Source organism: Cyphomyrmex costatus, unplaced genomic scaffold, assembly GCF_001594065.2.
Source record: "Cyphomyrmex costatus isolate MS0001 unplaced genomic scaffold, Ccosl1.0 scaffold165, whole genome shotgun sequence".
NCBI classification, from domain to species: Eukaryota; Metazoa; Arthropoda; class Insecta; order Hymenoptera; family Formicidae; genus Cyphomyrmex; species Cyphomyrmex costatus.
In genome coordinates, this window is record NW_017275663.1 from 71,082 (window position 1) to 84,161 (window position 13,080).

At 30.6% G+C, this 13,080-nt stretch overlaps 1 protein-coding gene across 1 annotated transcript in view; it reads left to right on the forward strand.

The window, feature by feature from the left end:
• The window catches only part of LOC108771794 (uncharacterized), a 28,826-nt gene extending 17,119 nt beyond the window's left edge, over positions 1-11,707 (forward strand). The window contains exons 4-7 of the mRNA XM_018537157.1: positions 7,039-7,227; positions 9,623-9,815; positions 9,892-10,193; positions 11,005-11,707. Of these exons, the coding sequence (XP_018392659.1) occupies positions 7,039-7,227; positions 9,623-9,815; positions 9,892-10,193; positions 11,005-11,562 (1,242 nt within the window). The 3' untranslated portion in view covers positions 11,563-11,707. The remainder of the gene's footprint in view (positions 1-7,038; positions 7,228-9,622; positions 9,816-9,891; positions 10,194-11,004) is intronic.
• The last annotated feature ends 1,373 nt before the right edge of the window (positions 11,708-13,080 follow it).

The following is a 13,080-nucleotide window of genomic DNA, read 5'->3' on the forward strand; positions in this document are numbered from 1 at the left end:
TTTAACTAATGACATTTTATATTTACTAACACCTTTATATTTTAACGAATGTTGGCTCGTAGCCCTGTTGTTTAATTATTTTTTAAATTTATTGAGCTTTGTTACAAACATATATACTAATAAAATGAATTAAACTAAAAAAAATTAATTAATTAATTTAAATAAACAAAATAAAATAATTAATTAAATTTAAAAATAAAGAAAATAAAATTGATTAATTAGTTAAATTAATTAAATTAAAAGAAAGAGAGGAGAGAGGGGGGAAGAGGGGAGGGGAGGGGAGAAAGGAGGGAGAGGGGGGGAGAGAGACGCCGACGACGACTGTTTATATATAATATATTTGTATACATTGAATTTTACATACTATCTTGTATGACAACGAAAATAACTGAAGATAGCATCACATATACATATATCGATATCACTCAATTTTGAAGTTGCGCTAATTGAATACATACAATAGTATGTAGTATAAGTGCAAAGAAAAAGAAAAGGAGACATTATAACATTAAGATTACGAGTAAGTACGATATAATATTAATACTTTTAATATGTATAACTTATTTACTAAAGTTTATTTGTAAGTGTTGTTATCGTAGGTATTTATTACATAAAAATAAGAGAAGAATAGCATATACAGAATAAAAGTGAGAGAAAAAGAAAAAAATTTTGAAGAGAAATTTTGTATTTTATTAAAAAAAGAATAAAGAAGGACAGACTACAAAGCAACAAAGGAATTAATAGCTTTCAAAGTATATAATTTTTTTGTTAAAGTATAAGAGGGTATTTGCGTTTCTGTTACTGCTTTTTCTGTAAAGTAACTTCCCAGTAATCGTAAAAGGATTGAAATACTACGATAATAAGATAGCACGATATAATATTAATATTTTTTAATATGTATAACTTGTAATTAAAGTTTAAAAAGTAAATTTACAAAAAGTAATGAAATCTCTAAAAAAAACCTTTTTATAAAAAAAGAAAAAATATACGCCAAATGAATAAAAAAGGCATTGAATTCTTCTCAATCAAAAATCGGATATGAAATAAATGTAATTAACCAAGTATTTCATTACGCAAAATACATAAGATAGATCAAAAGTGGTTAAAATTGTCAACTGGATTATAGTGAAGAAAAAACTTGGCGTGCCTGGGTCGCATTAATTATACTTCAGTAAAGACATTATTCCGACATAGTATTTGCATTACAATTAAATTAAAATATAAAAATAATAGACATATGTATATAATATATAAGTATGTATACGATATAGCTTGAGGGACATGAAAATATATTCACAAATAATAGATGTGATGTGAATTATGGAGAAATAATATTTATATATATAATATATCTGCAGAATATTGCGATAGAATCATACTGGTTCTAGAATATTGCGTTTGCGATCCTGGCACGCCAAGTTTTTTCTTCACTATAATCCAGTTGACAATTTTAACAACTTTCGGTCTATCTTATGTGGTTTGTGTAATAAAATACTTGGTTAATTACATTTATTTCATGTCCAATTTTTGATTAAGAAGAATTAAATGCCTTTTTTACGCATTTAGCGTATATTTTTTCTTTTTTAAAAAGATTTTGTTAGGGTTTGTTTTGTTTGATATTTTCTTTTATTCATAAAATTTCTTATAACTCTTTTTCAATAAATGAAAAGTGTGACATAAAAAACAGTAAAGTACAAAAAATTAAAATTACAAACAACACACACACACACACACACACACACACACACGAGCTATTTTAAATAATATTTATTTCAGAAGAGGACAAAAAATCTATTTTTCACATTTTTGCTTTGCACATCATAAATTATTTTACTGCACGATGTTTTAGAGCTTTTATCATGTACTGTTGTCAATGTAGAGGAATGTGATATTTGCAGTTTTTTAAAACTTGAAATTGTAAGAACAAATAAAATAAACTTTTTTTAAAGATAAAAAAACGTAATTTGAAAAATTTATTATGAAAATGCATTTGCATGACGTTGTTTAACGTAAATATCAAAACAACTCGTGGCACAAATATGAGATGTGCAAATTATGTTGGAGAAGTCTTGAAAATTTTTCGTGGCAAGGTCATTATTTTTTTTCTTTAGTGCATCAAACATTCAACAATCAATTACCAATGACGCATTAGAGCCTGACCTCGACGATAAAATATTGCGCATCACCATCAGTTAGCCTTTCACATTTAACTTCTATACTAATTACGAATGCAAGTGTAAACTTAAATGAGTTTTTCAATGTCTTTAAAAAAAAAAAATAATATATCGTCAAATATAATATTAACAATTATAATTAATTATGATCATTTTATGTTAAATAAAATAGCAAATTTACAAAAAGATTTATTACTATAAAATGCAAAGTTAGGATAATTATTTTGTAAAAATAACTAGTTACAGTTACAATTTTTTGTTTCAAAGGTAACTTGATGTTACAAGTTACCGAATCTAAAAAGTAACGAGTTATAATTATAGTTTACTCAAAAAAATTAATTTTTTATTGACTTTGCAGTTATTTTTTTTTATTACAGAACAACTTCAACAATATCATTTTGATACCAATAAAGAAAAGGTTGATTTATGTTTTTCACATGTTAAACAACTTAAAAGTGTCAAGAAATATATAAAAAATCTAGAAATACATAAAAAAAAAACATACGGCAGTAACATGTAAGCGAATTAGCTAATTACCGTAGAAAATGTAAGATAGTAACTTTACATTTTTTATTGAAATTATCCGTTTCCTTACTGCTTATCTCTTATTGCCTTACAATATTCCTATAGACAATTCGCTCTTACGGATCATATATGTATAATGAAAGTATAATATGGCGTAGAAGTTAAAAAAAGTAGTAAGAAATTGACCAATTACAATCGATTATTCTCCTTATATTCGAGTGTGATTGATTAATTTCTTACGGCTTACAATTTACTACACATCATATTACTTCTATTATAGACGGCTCTTTACAGATAAAAAGCCAGTAAATATTGACAAACAGGATTAAATTGCAAACGCCGCTATTATTATTATACAGATAATTTACTGAAAAGAAATAAAGAACCAATGGACGTTAACACAATAAGCAAAATTTAAATAACTGTTAGTAATCTTCTGAACGCACAATCTTCTATGAAATCAGTAGCAACAATAGTGCAATTATTCTCTAGTTTAATACTCCTTTAATTACATCATGCTTTTATTTGATTGGACAATAGTAATTTATTCTATACGATTTTAATTAGTTTAGTCACTATAATGTTACGTAATCAGATTTTAGTCTACGCTTTAGATGATGAAATAATTCAAGGCCACTTTTATCTAGTTCGCGACTATCTATTCGTATAGACGAGGTCTGTTATGGTGTTGAGAGACTAGACAATTTTGACCGTCTGGGACCTCTAACGGTATCGTTAAAAGATGCGTCACGAATTGAATACCAATACTACTTCTTTTTGGATATTTCAACTAACGTACATTCCATCCATTATATTATTTCGTTCCAATCATACCTATCCTTTTCTTTTTCCGTGATCGTTTCTTTTATTCAGGTTTTTTTTTACTATAAACAAGTAAGAAAATTTCAAAATTAAGTGATAATTAATATTTAGACGAATGTGTAACGTTATATTGATTGCTTGTCAACTATTTAATAATATTAAACAAGAGTTTTTTTCTAGGATCGTAAATGTGAAAATATAACAAGAAGGGAAAAAAGCTTTTAACAATCAATCTGGATTCTAAGTGCTTAAATAATACTATGTGAATTTATATTAAAAATCAGTTTGAAAATCGGCACTAACTGTTTATGTATAGCACTGATAAACTTCAAATAAAGCGAAACTGAATAAAAACTTGATGTGCAATTAAAAACTCCCTAAATCGAGTTTTATGATAATCAAATTATTTTTCTGAAATTCCATCCACCATTATATTAAATTTGTCATTTTTAATTTTTTATTTTTGATCTCAGATCCGAATAAAGTATTATCAATAAATTATCCCATATGCTAAATTTGATAAAAATTGAGCGAGTAGGTTATTATAAAATAACAGAATAATCCAAAAAAGAGTCACTGCCGGTCCACCAAGGATAAAACTTTCAAATCAATATGTAATAATCAGATAAAATATTCGATGTTAATTATTCATGTATGTTCGAGAAAGACAATTAAGGCACTGTGTGTATATATAGTTGCTATAAAATGAAAATTATATTGAACTACGAAACAACATATGTATATGTATGTATTCGGTTGTCATTGTCTAGAAAATATTCGTCTATAAACGTCCTCCATTCGTCGTGACCGTCTGCAACCTCTAACGGTGTTAACAAAAAAACCAGACGCCAAGCGACGAATGTCCTTGAGTGCTTAGTACTTGAATGTCCGCTAGAAGCGGCGGTATGATCACGACCCAATACGAATTCGTATAGTCTACTCTACGTATACGACTATCCTACGCAAAACACGTGCAGATTTATAAGTACCTATATGTGTCTATATGTGGTCGTCATATTTGCCAATTTTTTGTAGCCTGTTCACTACATTTCGGAACGATCAGTCCTCATTACAAAGACACGGATCGGAAATTTAATTACTTTCGTAATTACTTAATTAATTAAATTAACATTGACTAACATTAAGTACTTATTTATCAAATGCTGTCTAATTTTGATTATGTTTCGTATTAACGACATTATTATAATTATGTTCTCATACGTTTCCATTTTTTATTTTTATAAATTACAATGTTAATTTGCACGCGTACTAATTATACAATTTTTTCGAAAAAACAATATACATAAACATTGATCAATATGTTCTTGCAATTCTATCTAGTAAGTAATAATCGGCTGATCGGCAAAGGTTAAAAGCCACACATATGGAACACAACAGTTGGCCAAAACCCATCTATGTGATATTATCTGTTTCGCAACACGTTCCGTTAGTCTACAAATATATGTAAATAAAAACGATAGATGTACTAATCTTTAAAAAAAGATGACTTTTTCAATAATTTTTTAAAATTTTATGCTCTATATTGCTAAAGTGATATTCTAGGAAGAAACAAGTTAGGACCGGTGAAGAGAGAGAGCGGAAGAAAAGCTTCCTAATTTTCTTCAATAAAATTTCTCAAGCTTAAAAACAGAGATTTTATATCAAACTTTTTAAAAGAAAAAGAAAAAGAAATTTTTTTGTTACTATTTGTACGCACTTTGAATAAAACTTTCGCATATATGTAGCTTTATACATTTAGAGATGACAGCTCAATCTAGAACAGGTGATTATATAATCTACAAACGTATCATAGCGTAGGTTTCGTTGGAACAACTTAGAGGACAAGCGCTCGCCAACAATAAATAAGCGTGAGACGGTCGTACATACATAGATACATTGTTCGCTCCGTGTTTCGGCGCGTATTTTCGACTGCCATCCGCGAGTACCGAGTCAGGGCCTCGCAATGATACCTGCTCGCTTTGGCTAACGTGACGACCGGTGTGTGTAGCGATCTAACAGAAAAGGAATGGAGAGACGCAGCGCAAGATCAATGCCCCTTGGGTCAGGTTCAGTACCCTTTGGCACAAGGCACTCGGAGAACGACGTAACCGGCATGCATCTGCGCGCGTATAGGTGTATACGCGTACACGCGAACACCTACTTGCATGCGAAATAGCTTTTTCGCAACGTGATAGATAAAAAACTGAACGAGATGTTCCCTTCTTCTCTCCCCCTCTACTCCCCCGCCCGCCCCTCCGGCCGTCCTCTTCTTGCGCGCGTTTCGTAAATTAGGATAACCCTTGCGCGCATCTACTGCAACTAAATCTCCCGTATCCTGCGCGAGGCATTTTCGAACATCACCGAAAAATCATGTCTGTCTTGCGCGTCACGTTTCAAGATATTCCGAATTAAGAGAGTCTATTACGTGGCCAACATCGACGCTAAATATAAATAATTATATATGAAAAAATAAGACTCCTCAGAAAGAAATCGTAAATTAAAAGATAAGTCCTTGCGAGACGATACTTAATAGAGAATTAATTTACGGAAACGTAGAGTATGCGGACAGATAATCGCTAAAGATTCAATTTTCTTTGTTCAAAATGTCAAATAATTCAAATTTATTTATATTAGGGGAAGTCACCGATACTGACATATAAGTTTCCTAAACTGACACCTCCTTATTTCTCAAAAATTAACCTTTGCATCTTACTAATAAAAACGTGATCTATTTAGTTAAGAATTAAACAAATACAAACTCATAATTTATATATTTGTGGTTTATTTTTATACTAAATTAGTTAAAAACGAATTCTATGAATCCGAGAAGAAAATTTTTACGATATTTTTTTGCAAATTGCATAATTTAAATAATAGTGACTGTATTATTGATAATATTATGTCATTTTAAATGCTTATAGTTTCACAAATTAGTTTCCTTTTATAGAATAGGATATATCTTTATCCTATAGAATAGGAATATAGGCATTGCTGTCTATATCAGTTTTGGAGCCCATTTTGTCAGACCTTCATATTACGAAAAACTTAATTATTGTAAAATTGCAAACAGTATTATAAAAACTGCTTATACTATCTGATAGAAGACACTTTTTAATTTGTACTTATATTTTTTAAATTGTATTTTACTATTTTTACTCTTAGTTTAAGAAATATTAGATATCTAAAAACAAAGTGGTATGTCGGTATCGGTAATTTTCCTCTATATATATCTATACATTTGGATTATTCTTATTAAGCTTATATTTATTATTCATTTCCTTTTATTTGCGGATTATATATGTATATATCATTTTAGTCTTTAAAATTAAGGAATTAACATAAATACTTTTTGAAGAACACATAAATTAAATGAGTCTTACAGACCCAGCGTCAGTAGGTTAGAATTACAGATTTTAGTTCCAGAGAATTAAATCTTTTGTAAATGTTAAATAATAATCAACAAAGAAGAAAATATTCTTTTTTGCTGTTTCTTACGTGCAAATGTATGCAATTTCAGTTGGTGAATGGCCTAGACGTACCTCGATACATGTACGAGACGGAGGTTATGGAGGACGTTACGACGGCAGCGGCCGTGATGGAATACACCATGACTTCCGGTAATCATACCAGCAAGAACACAAACGGGAACATCATCACCCTTACGCTCAAGAACAATCATCTTATCGTAGAAACAGAGGAACGTGCGGTACGTATGTCATCATAGGAAATTTTCGTCATGTTATTGCTGTAACGTGATAGGATTTTCAAACGTGCAAAAGGCTAAGTGTGAAGTGATCATTTGAAAAAAATTAAAACGAAACGAAAAAGAATTAGAATGAAAGAAACGAGTAAGGCGCAAAATAAAAAATATTTGCAAAATTATAAAAATTACCTAAATTGTATTGCGTTTATTCTCATTTCAACCAAAGCAATATTGTCATTATTTCTAAAACAATAAAAACTAAAATTTTAAAATTTTACTGTTTATTTCTGAATATCGTATTAGTGATATTTATTTTAAAAAAATCAAGGGCACGCACTGATGAAATGCGTACACCTATAAATAATGTATCTCAACAAATTTACATTGATATTTAATCTTTAAATAGATAAGTGCTTAGAGAACATCTCAAATAATTTTATTTTTATATTTATATTTTTTAACGGTATGCATAGAGTTAAATTTGTATCCGGGTTCGACTCCTGGCCGAGGTAATATTTTTCGCAATAAGAAGAATTATTATTTTCAGATTTTAATGTAGTTTAACATCGATATAGATGCCAAAAGAGCATCAATTAATTATTAATTTGTTTTAATTCGTGATAGTACCGCGGTAGTTTATTAGAGTTGCGTTTCAAGACCGACGATTGTTCGGCGCGCAGTTTGGGGGGATTACGTATATTAGTAAATACATAAATTCACGCGAAATTATATATAAGCGATTAAAGATCCAAGCTAGACTATTATAGGCTTCGTATTCGTATTAGTTATGTTCTTACATTAACGGCCTTTAGTATTGAATATTGTTAAATTTGTATTATTGATATTTTTATAACATAGAAGAATATAAAAATAATTAACTGTAAGACTTTTTTTATATAACGAGCCTTATTTCTTTTTTTATTAATTTGTTCTTTTATATTTTTTTATTCTTTTCTTTTTTTTAGAACAAAGTTTTTAAGACAACTATCCGTAGAGTGCTGTAGCTATCTCTCTATTTAAAGATCAATGTGTCACAAATTGAAAATATTATTGAAAACTACTGCTACAAAACGAAAATAACTTATATATAAATCCTTTTCTTTTCTTCCACGTTTATTCTAAACAACACGAGACAAGCAAAACTCGTCGGCGGATTTGCAATAATCAGGTCAGACTGGCTCGTTCTGGCTGTAGGGAGTAGATTCGTAATTATCGAACTTGGCCGACCCTGGTAAGGTCGGAGGTTACCACCGAGCAATTTTGCCCCCACCTATCGTCCTACTTACGGTCTCGTCTTCTTCGTGGAGGCTCGTTTGCGCCGAAGATTCTCGAAATTTATCCGTCGAAATACTTGCCTCTACCGACACCTACGTTTCCTCTTCCTCTCTGACCGCAGCTCATTCCCTCCCCCTTTCTTCCTCTCCCCCTTTTTCTATCGTCTGTCTCGTACGCTTCCTCATTTTCCACCTCGATCTCTCTAAATGTTATACACTCGCTCTGCTTCAATCCATTCTTCTCGCATGTATACGTACCTATATATAATAAAATGCTCCAACTTTCGAACAAGGAAAAGGCGTGGAGTTTATTCGTATAGGGCTTGTACTAAAAAAAAAGAAAAAATTAATGAACTGAGCAGATTTATACGAATTCTCGTGAATTGGAATATTTGGCCAGAATAATGAACTTTGAATTTAATCGAATATTATCCTGCCTTAAAAATTTGTATCACGCAAATTTTTAAGGCAGGATAATATTCGATTAAATTCAAACAACGTTATATCGAATGTTTATTTTTTTCCCAACTATTGTTTCTTACTATTGAACAATTACTCGATGTTAAGTAACCAATGTTTATTGCATCTATTATTTTTGCTTATATTATATATAAATACGTATCTCATAGGCTGATATATTTATATAGTTGGTTCGGGTCATAATGACTCGAATATTTTTTAGTCACTTTCGTAATGTCAGCTATAGTTTTAGAAAACTAATAGCTTTAATGAAGTAATAATCTTTTAGTACATATAGCTAGTCTTATAAAATGAATCACTAAGACTTCAGCTACTGGGAGGTTAATTAAAACTCAGCAAGTATGCAACAAAGTATAGATGTTTTTAAAAACGTCTTGGTTTATTATGATCCAGCTCTCTCTCTTTTGATCCACGTCGGATTAAAATTATATTTATATTAAACAATTTGTGAAAATTCAAACGTTGTAAATCAATTATTATTAAAACTGATATAATACACTATATTAATTGTTTGTTAAAAATGAAAGAATATGCACTACTTTACATAATTTAAATATTTTATAATAATTTTTAACAAAGGAGTATCTGTAAAAAATGTTACATTTCATAATTTGTGTATTATATTTTACTACATTTACTTCCAGGTAACGACAGAGGATAACAAATCTACTTCAAAATACAAGGACAGCGGGTGTTCATTTGTGGTGGAAATACAACCAGATTATAACAAGGAAGAGACAGAGGGTAACAAAGGGTCGACCGATGATGTGACCACCGGTGTTACCGATCAACAGGCTCTAGTGCATAGAGAAGAAATACCAGACGATAGATTCTCAGGTGGATCATTCAGTCTCGTGATGACATAACACCTCGTTTTTGTGATTTATCTTCTATTTTGTCGTTTCTTACATAGGTTTCGAAAATACACGACTGTTTGGGAGCACCAATACCGGTCTGTCACAGTCAGATCTTTCGATATCTAGTCAAGGATCGGCCAACCCGAGTTACCGTTACGGTAATCAGGTCGAATACGATTCCGGCCACCTTGGTTATCCTATGTATGGTGGTAATTACGAGTCCGATGTATTGTCACGGAAACTGGAGGGACGATCAAAATGGGTGGAATTTGATAAATCACCGGATATAGAAAAAATACTGTTAGACGATTCCAGAAATTTTACCAGTGAGGAGGAGGAGGAGGAAGAGAATAAAAGTGTAAGTAAATAGAGAGATAAGTCGATTTATCCGAACTCTTCTTTTTGTGTGTATTCATTTCATTTTATTAATTTTTATATAAAATAAAAGAGTCCCCCTCTCGACAGCTAATAAAACTTATTCTTTCAACCATGAATTATATATTCAATATATCATGAATTTTTTTCTATATATATTGAAACAAAAGTATAAATTATTATTTATAGTTTCAACAATATTGTGTGTATACAAACACAAGATGTGTTTCCTATTTTAATTTATCCAGGCAAACATCATGAAAAATATGGAAAATATAGAAAAATGTTTCAGATGAAAATGGAACAGTTTCAAGGGACACATATGTATATTTTATCATGTTTATTTTTACTAGGCACTAGAAAGATATGAAGACCACCCCTACTTTTTAAAAATGGAATTATGTGATTTTTTTATGTATAATATATTTCCTCTATAATTATTCTTTATATAAGTATAATAAAGTTATTATAGAAAATTTAATGGTTTACGAGATATTTATATGTATATATACTTTATTCTAGCACGAATTAACATGAAACATTAAATATCTTGTAAACTATTATTTTGTATTCATATTCATATATCTTAATATTTTTATGAACAGAATAATGAGATGAATTAACTGGTGAAAACACACGTGCGTTGCTTATTTTATAAAATAATTCATTTTGCATACATATTTTCTTTAAAGCAACATGAGCTATGTATGTGTGCGCGCGCGCGCGGGTGTGGTATATGTATAATATAATAGGAAAAGATCTTTATAATATAGAAAGGGTTTATTTCTTTTCAGCCACAATTCTTCGGAAAATCAAAAAATATGTCATCTCTACAAGACGTTGAGGCCGCGATAATACGAGAAGATTCGTTGGAGATTGACAATTTCCCAGATGTCGTACAATCGAATCCGAATCTTCAAATGAATGGCACAACACCCAATAAGCTCGAAATTATGGAACAGAAAGCTCTGAACAACGACTTTGCTAGCAAGATAGAAAACAACAAGCCCGTGATAACCGGTGTGCTGCTGAAGGATGATGTTCAAGAGGATGCGTTCCAGGAGCAGCAACGTAAATTGGGTAATGGCACGCTGACTCCGGAACACAAGGGGGACAAGACGACGACACGCAAGCCGGAAGGTAGCGTGTTCGTGCCGAGTCACAAACGAGCGGGCAGCATCCCGCCGCGACTGATCGAGGAGACGCTCGAAATGGATCGCAAAAAGTCGCTGGACATCTACAACAAGTACAGTCAAATCAAAACGAGTACCAGAGGTATGTTGCCAAGCTTGAGTCCAAAATTCGAGCTGCTGCAGAATGAGGTGAGTCCGATCGAGGAGAAAGAGAGTTAATGCGACGCCAGGAAGATTCTCCCATCTGATTCCCCTCAGCGTTATCATCGTCAGTTTTCCGACTGCGTCGTTGGGAGAGCAACGTTCTCTGGATAAATTGCAACGAAAGATACTGTAGTCAGGGATTATTGAAAAAAAAAATGCAGCGAACACACGGTTAATGGTATACTAATGGTGTAGAAATATAATTATATGTTATTTGGTTAATGCGGTATACTCTCTAATGGTGTAGGAATATAATTATGTTAATTGGTTAACAAACATGTATAACGGATAGTTGGCATCGCAATATAATCGATGTTTACCACTATCTATATTTCAGTAACCCTTACAGAAATTTAACACTAATACTGGCCAATTAATTACTTATTTTCAGTATTAAAAGAACAGTACTTTTAATACTGAAAATAAGTGATTAATTGGCCAGTAGTAGTGTTAAATTTTTGTAAGGGAAATGACAACGATTTCTCAGATTCGAATAAATAATTACCTTTACAAGTAACTACGCAAATTCTATGCAACGAGGATGCAACGTAAAACGTTAAAGGTTTAACGAAAGCAATTTAATCAAAAAAGGAAAATATGTGGTCACTGTAAGGACATTCCATATATGATTGCAATTAAAATATTTTTCTTTTATGAATATATCTATAACGAGAAATATAGTATATGATATACATTGGCAGCTGCGTTTTTTAATTATTTAGTAAATCGCTAATTTTGTCGTATATACGATAATTTGGAATACGAGAAAATTTTGATATAGACCATGCTATTTAGTTCAAGCTGAATAGAGAACTTTTAACAACCAAAACAAACGAGCGATAATTAGTATTAAGTATAACGTATGCTGATCATGAGCTAATCAAAAAAGCGTTGCAAATACGAAATCTTTTTTTTTTCATCGTAATCTTACGTAGATGTAACAATTCATCAATCAACTTGTGATAGTGACATAGTCATATATTTCGTGAAATTAACATTTATGATATTTAGAAAATACATACATGACATTCGGCTTTGTTCTAATTTTCTTTATTAAGGATTTTCATTCTTAAAATATAAAAAAATTGCTTATAAATTAATATTATAAATCAAATAATTAAATATTATAAAATATTAGTTAATATTTTTTAAAATCCTGACAATTGTTTGATGATTCTAATGAGAATTTGTGAATAATAGAAAAATCAGTTCCTCTTAAAATTCATGTAGTTTCAATGCCTTAAAAATGCTAATAAATCAAATAAAATTTATTTCACGTAGACATGTAGTTAAAATTCTCACATTGGGTCACAATTTGTAGCTGCTATGGATTCATTAACATTTTCTAGAATAAGTCACTCGCTATCATAACGGTATTACACGTTGTAGTAATCGTAAATTCCCTAGAATGTAAGACATTAACAATTTCTGAACATCTCCATATTTAGTAGACAAATCAGTGTATACATCTACACATTGAATGTATATATCCATATATACATATAATGAGATTCACGCGTCACATAAAAATAC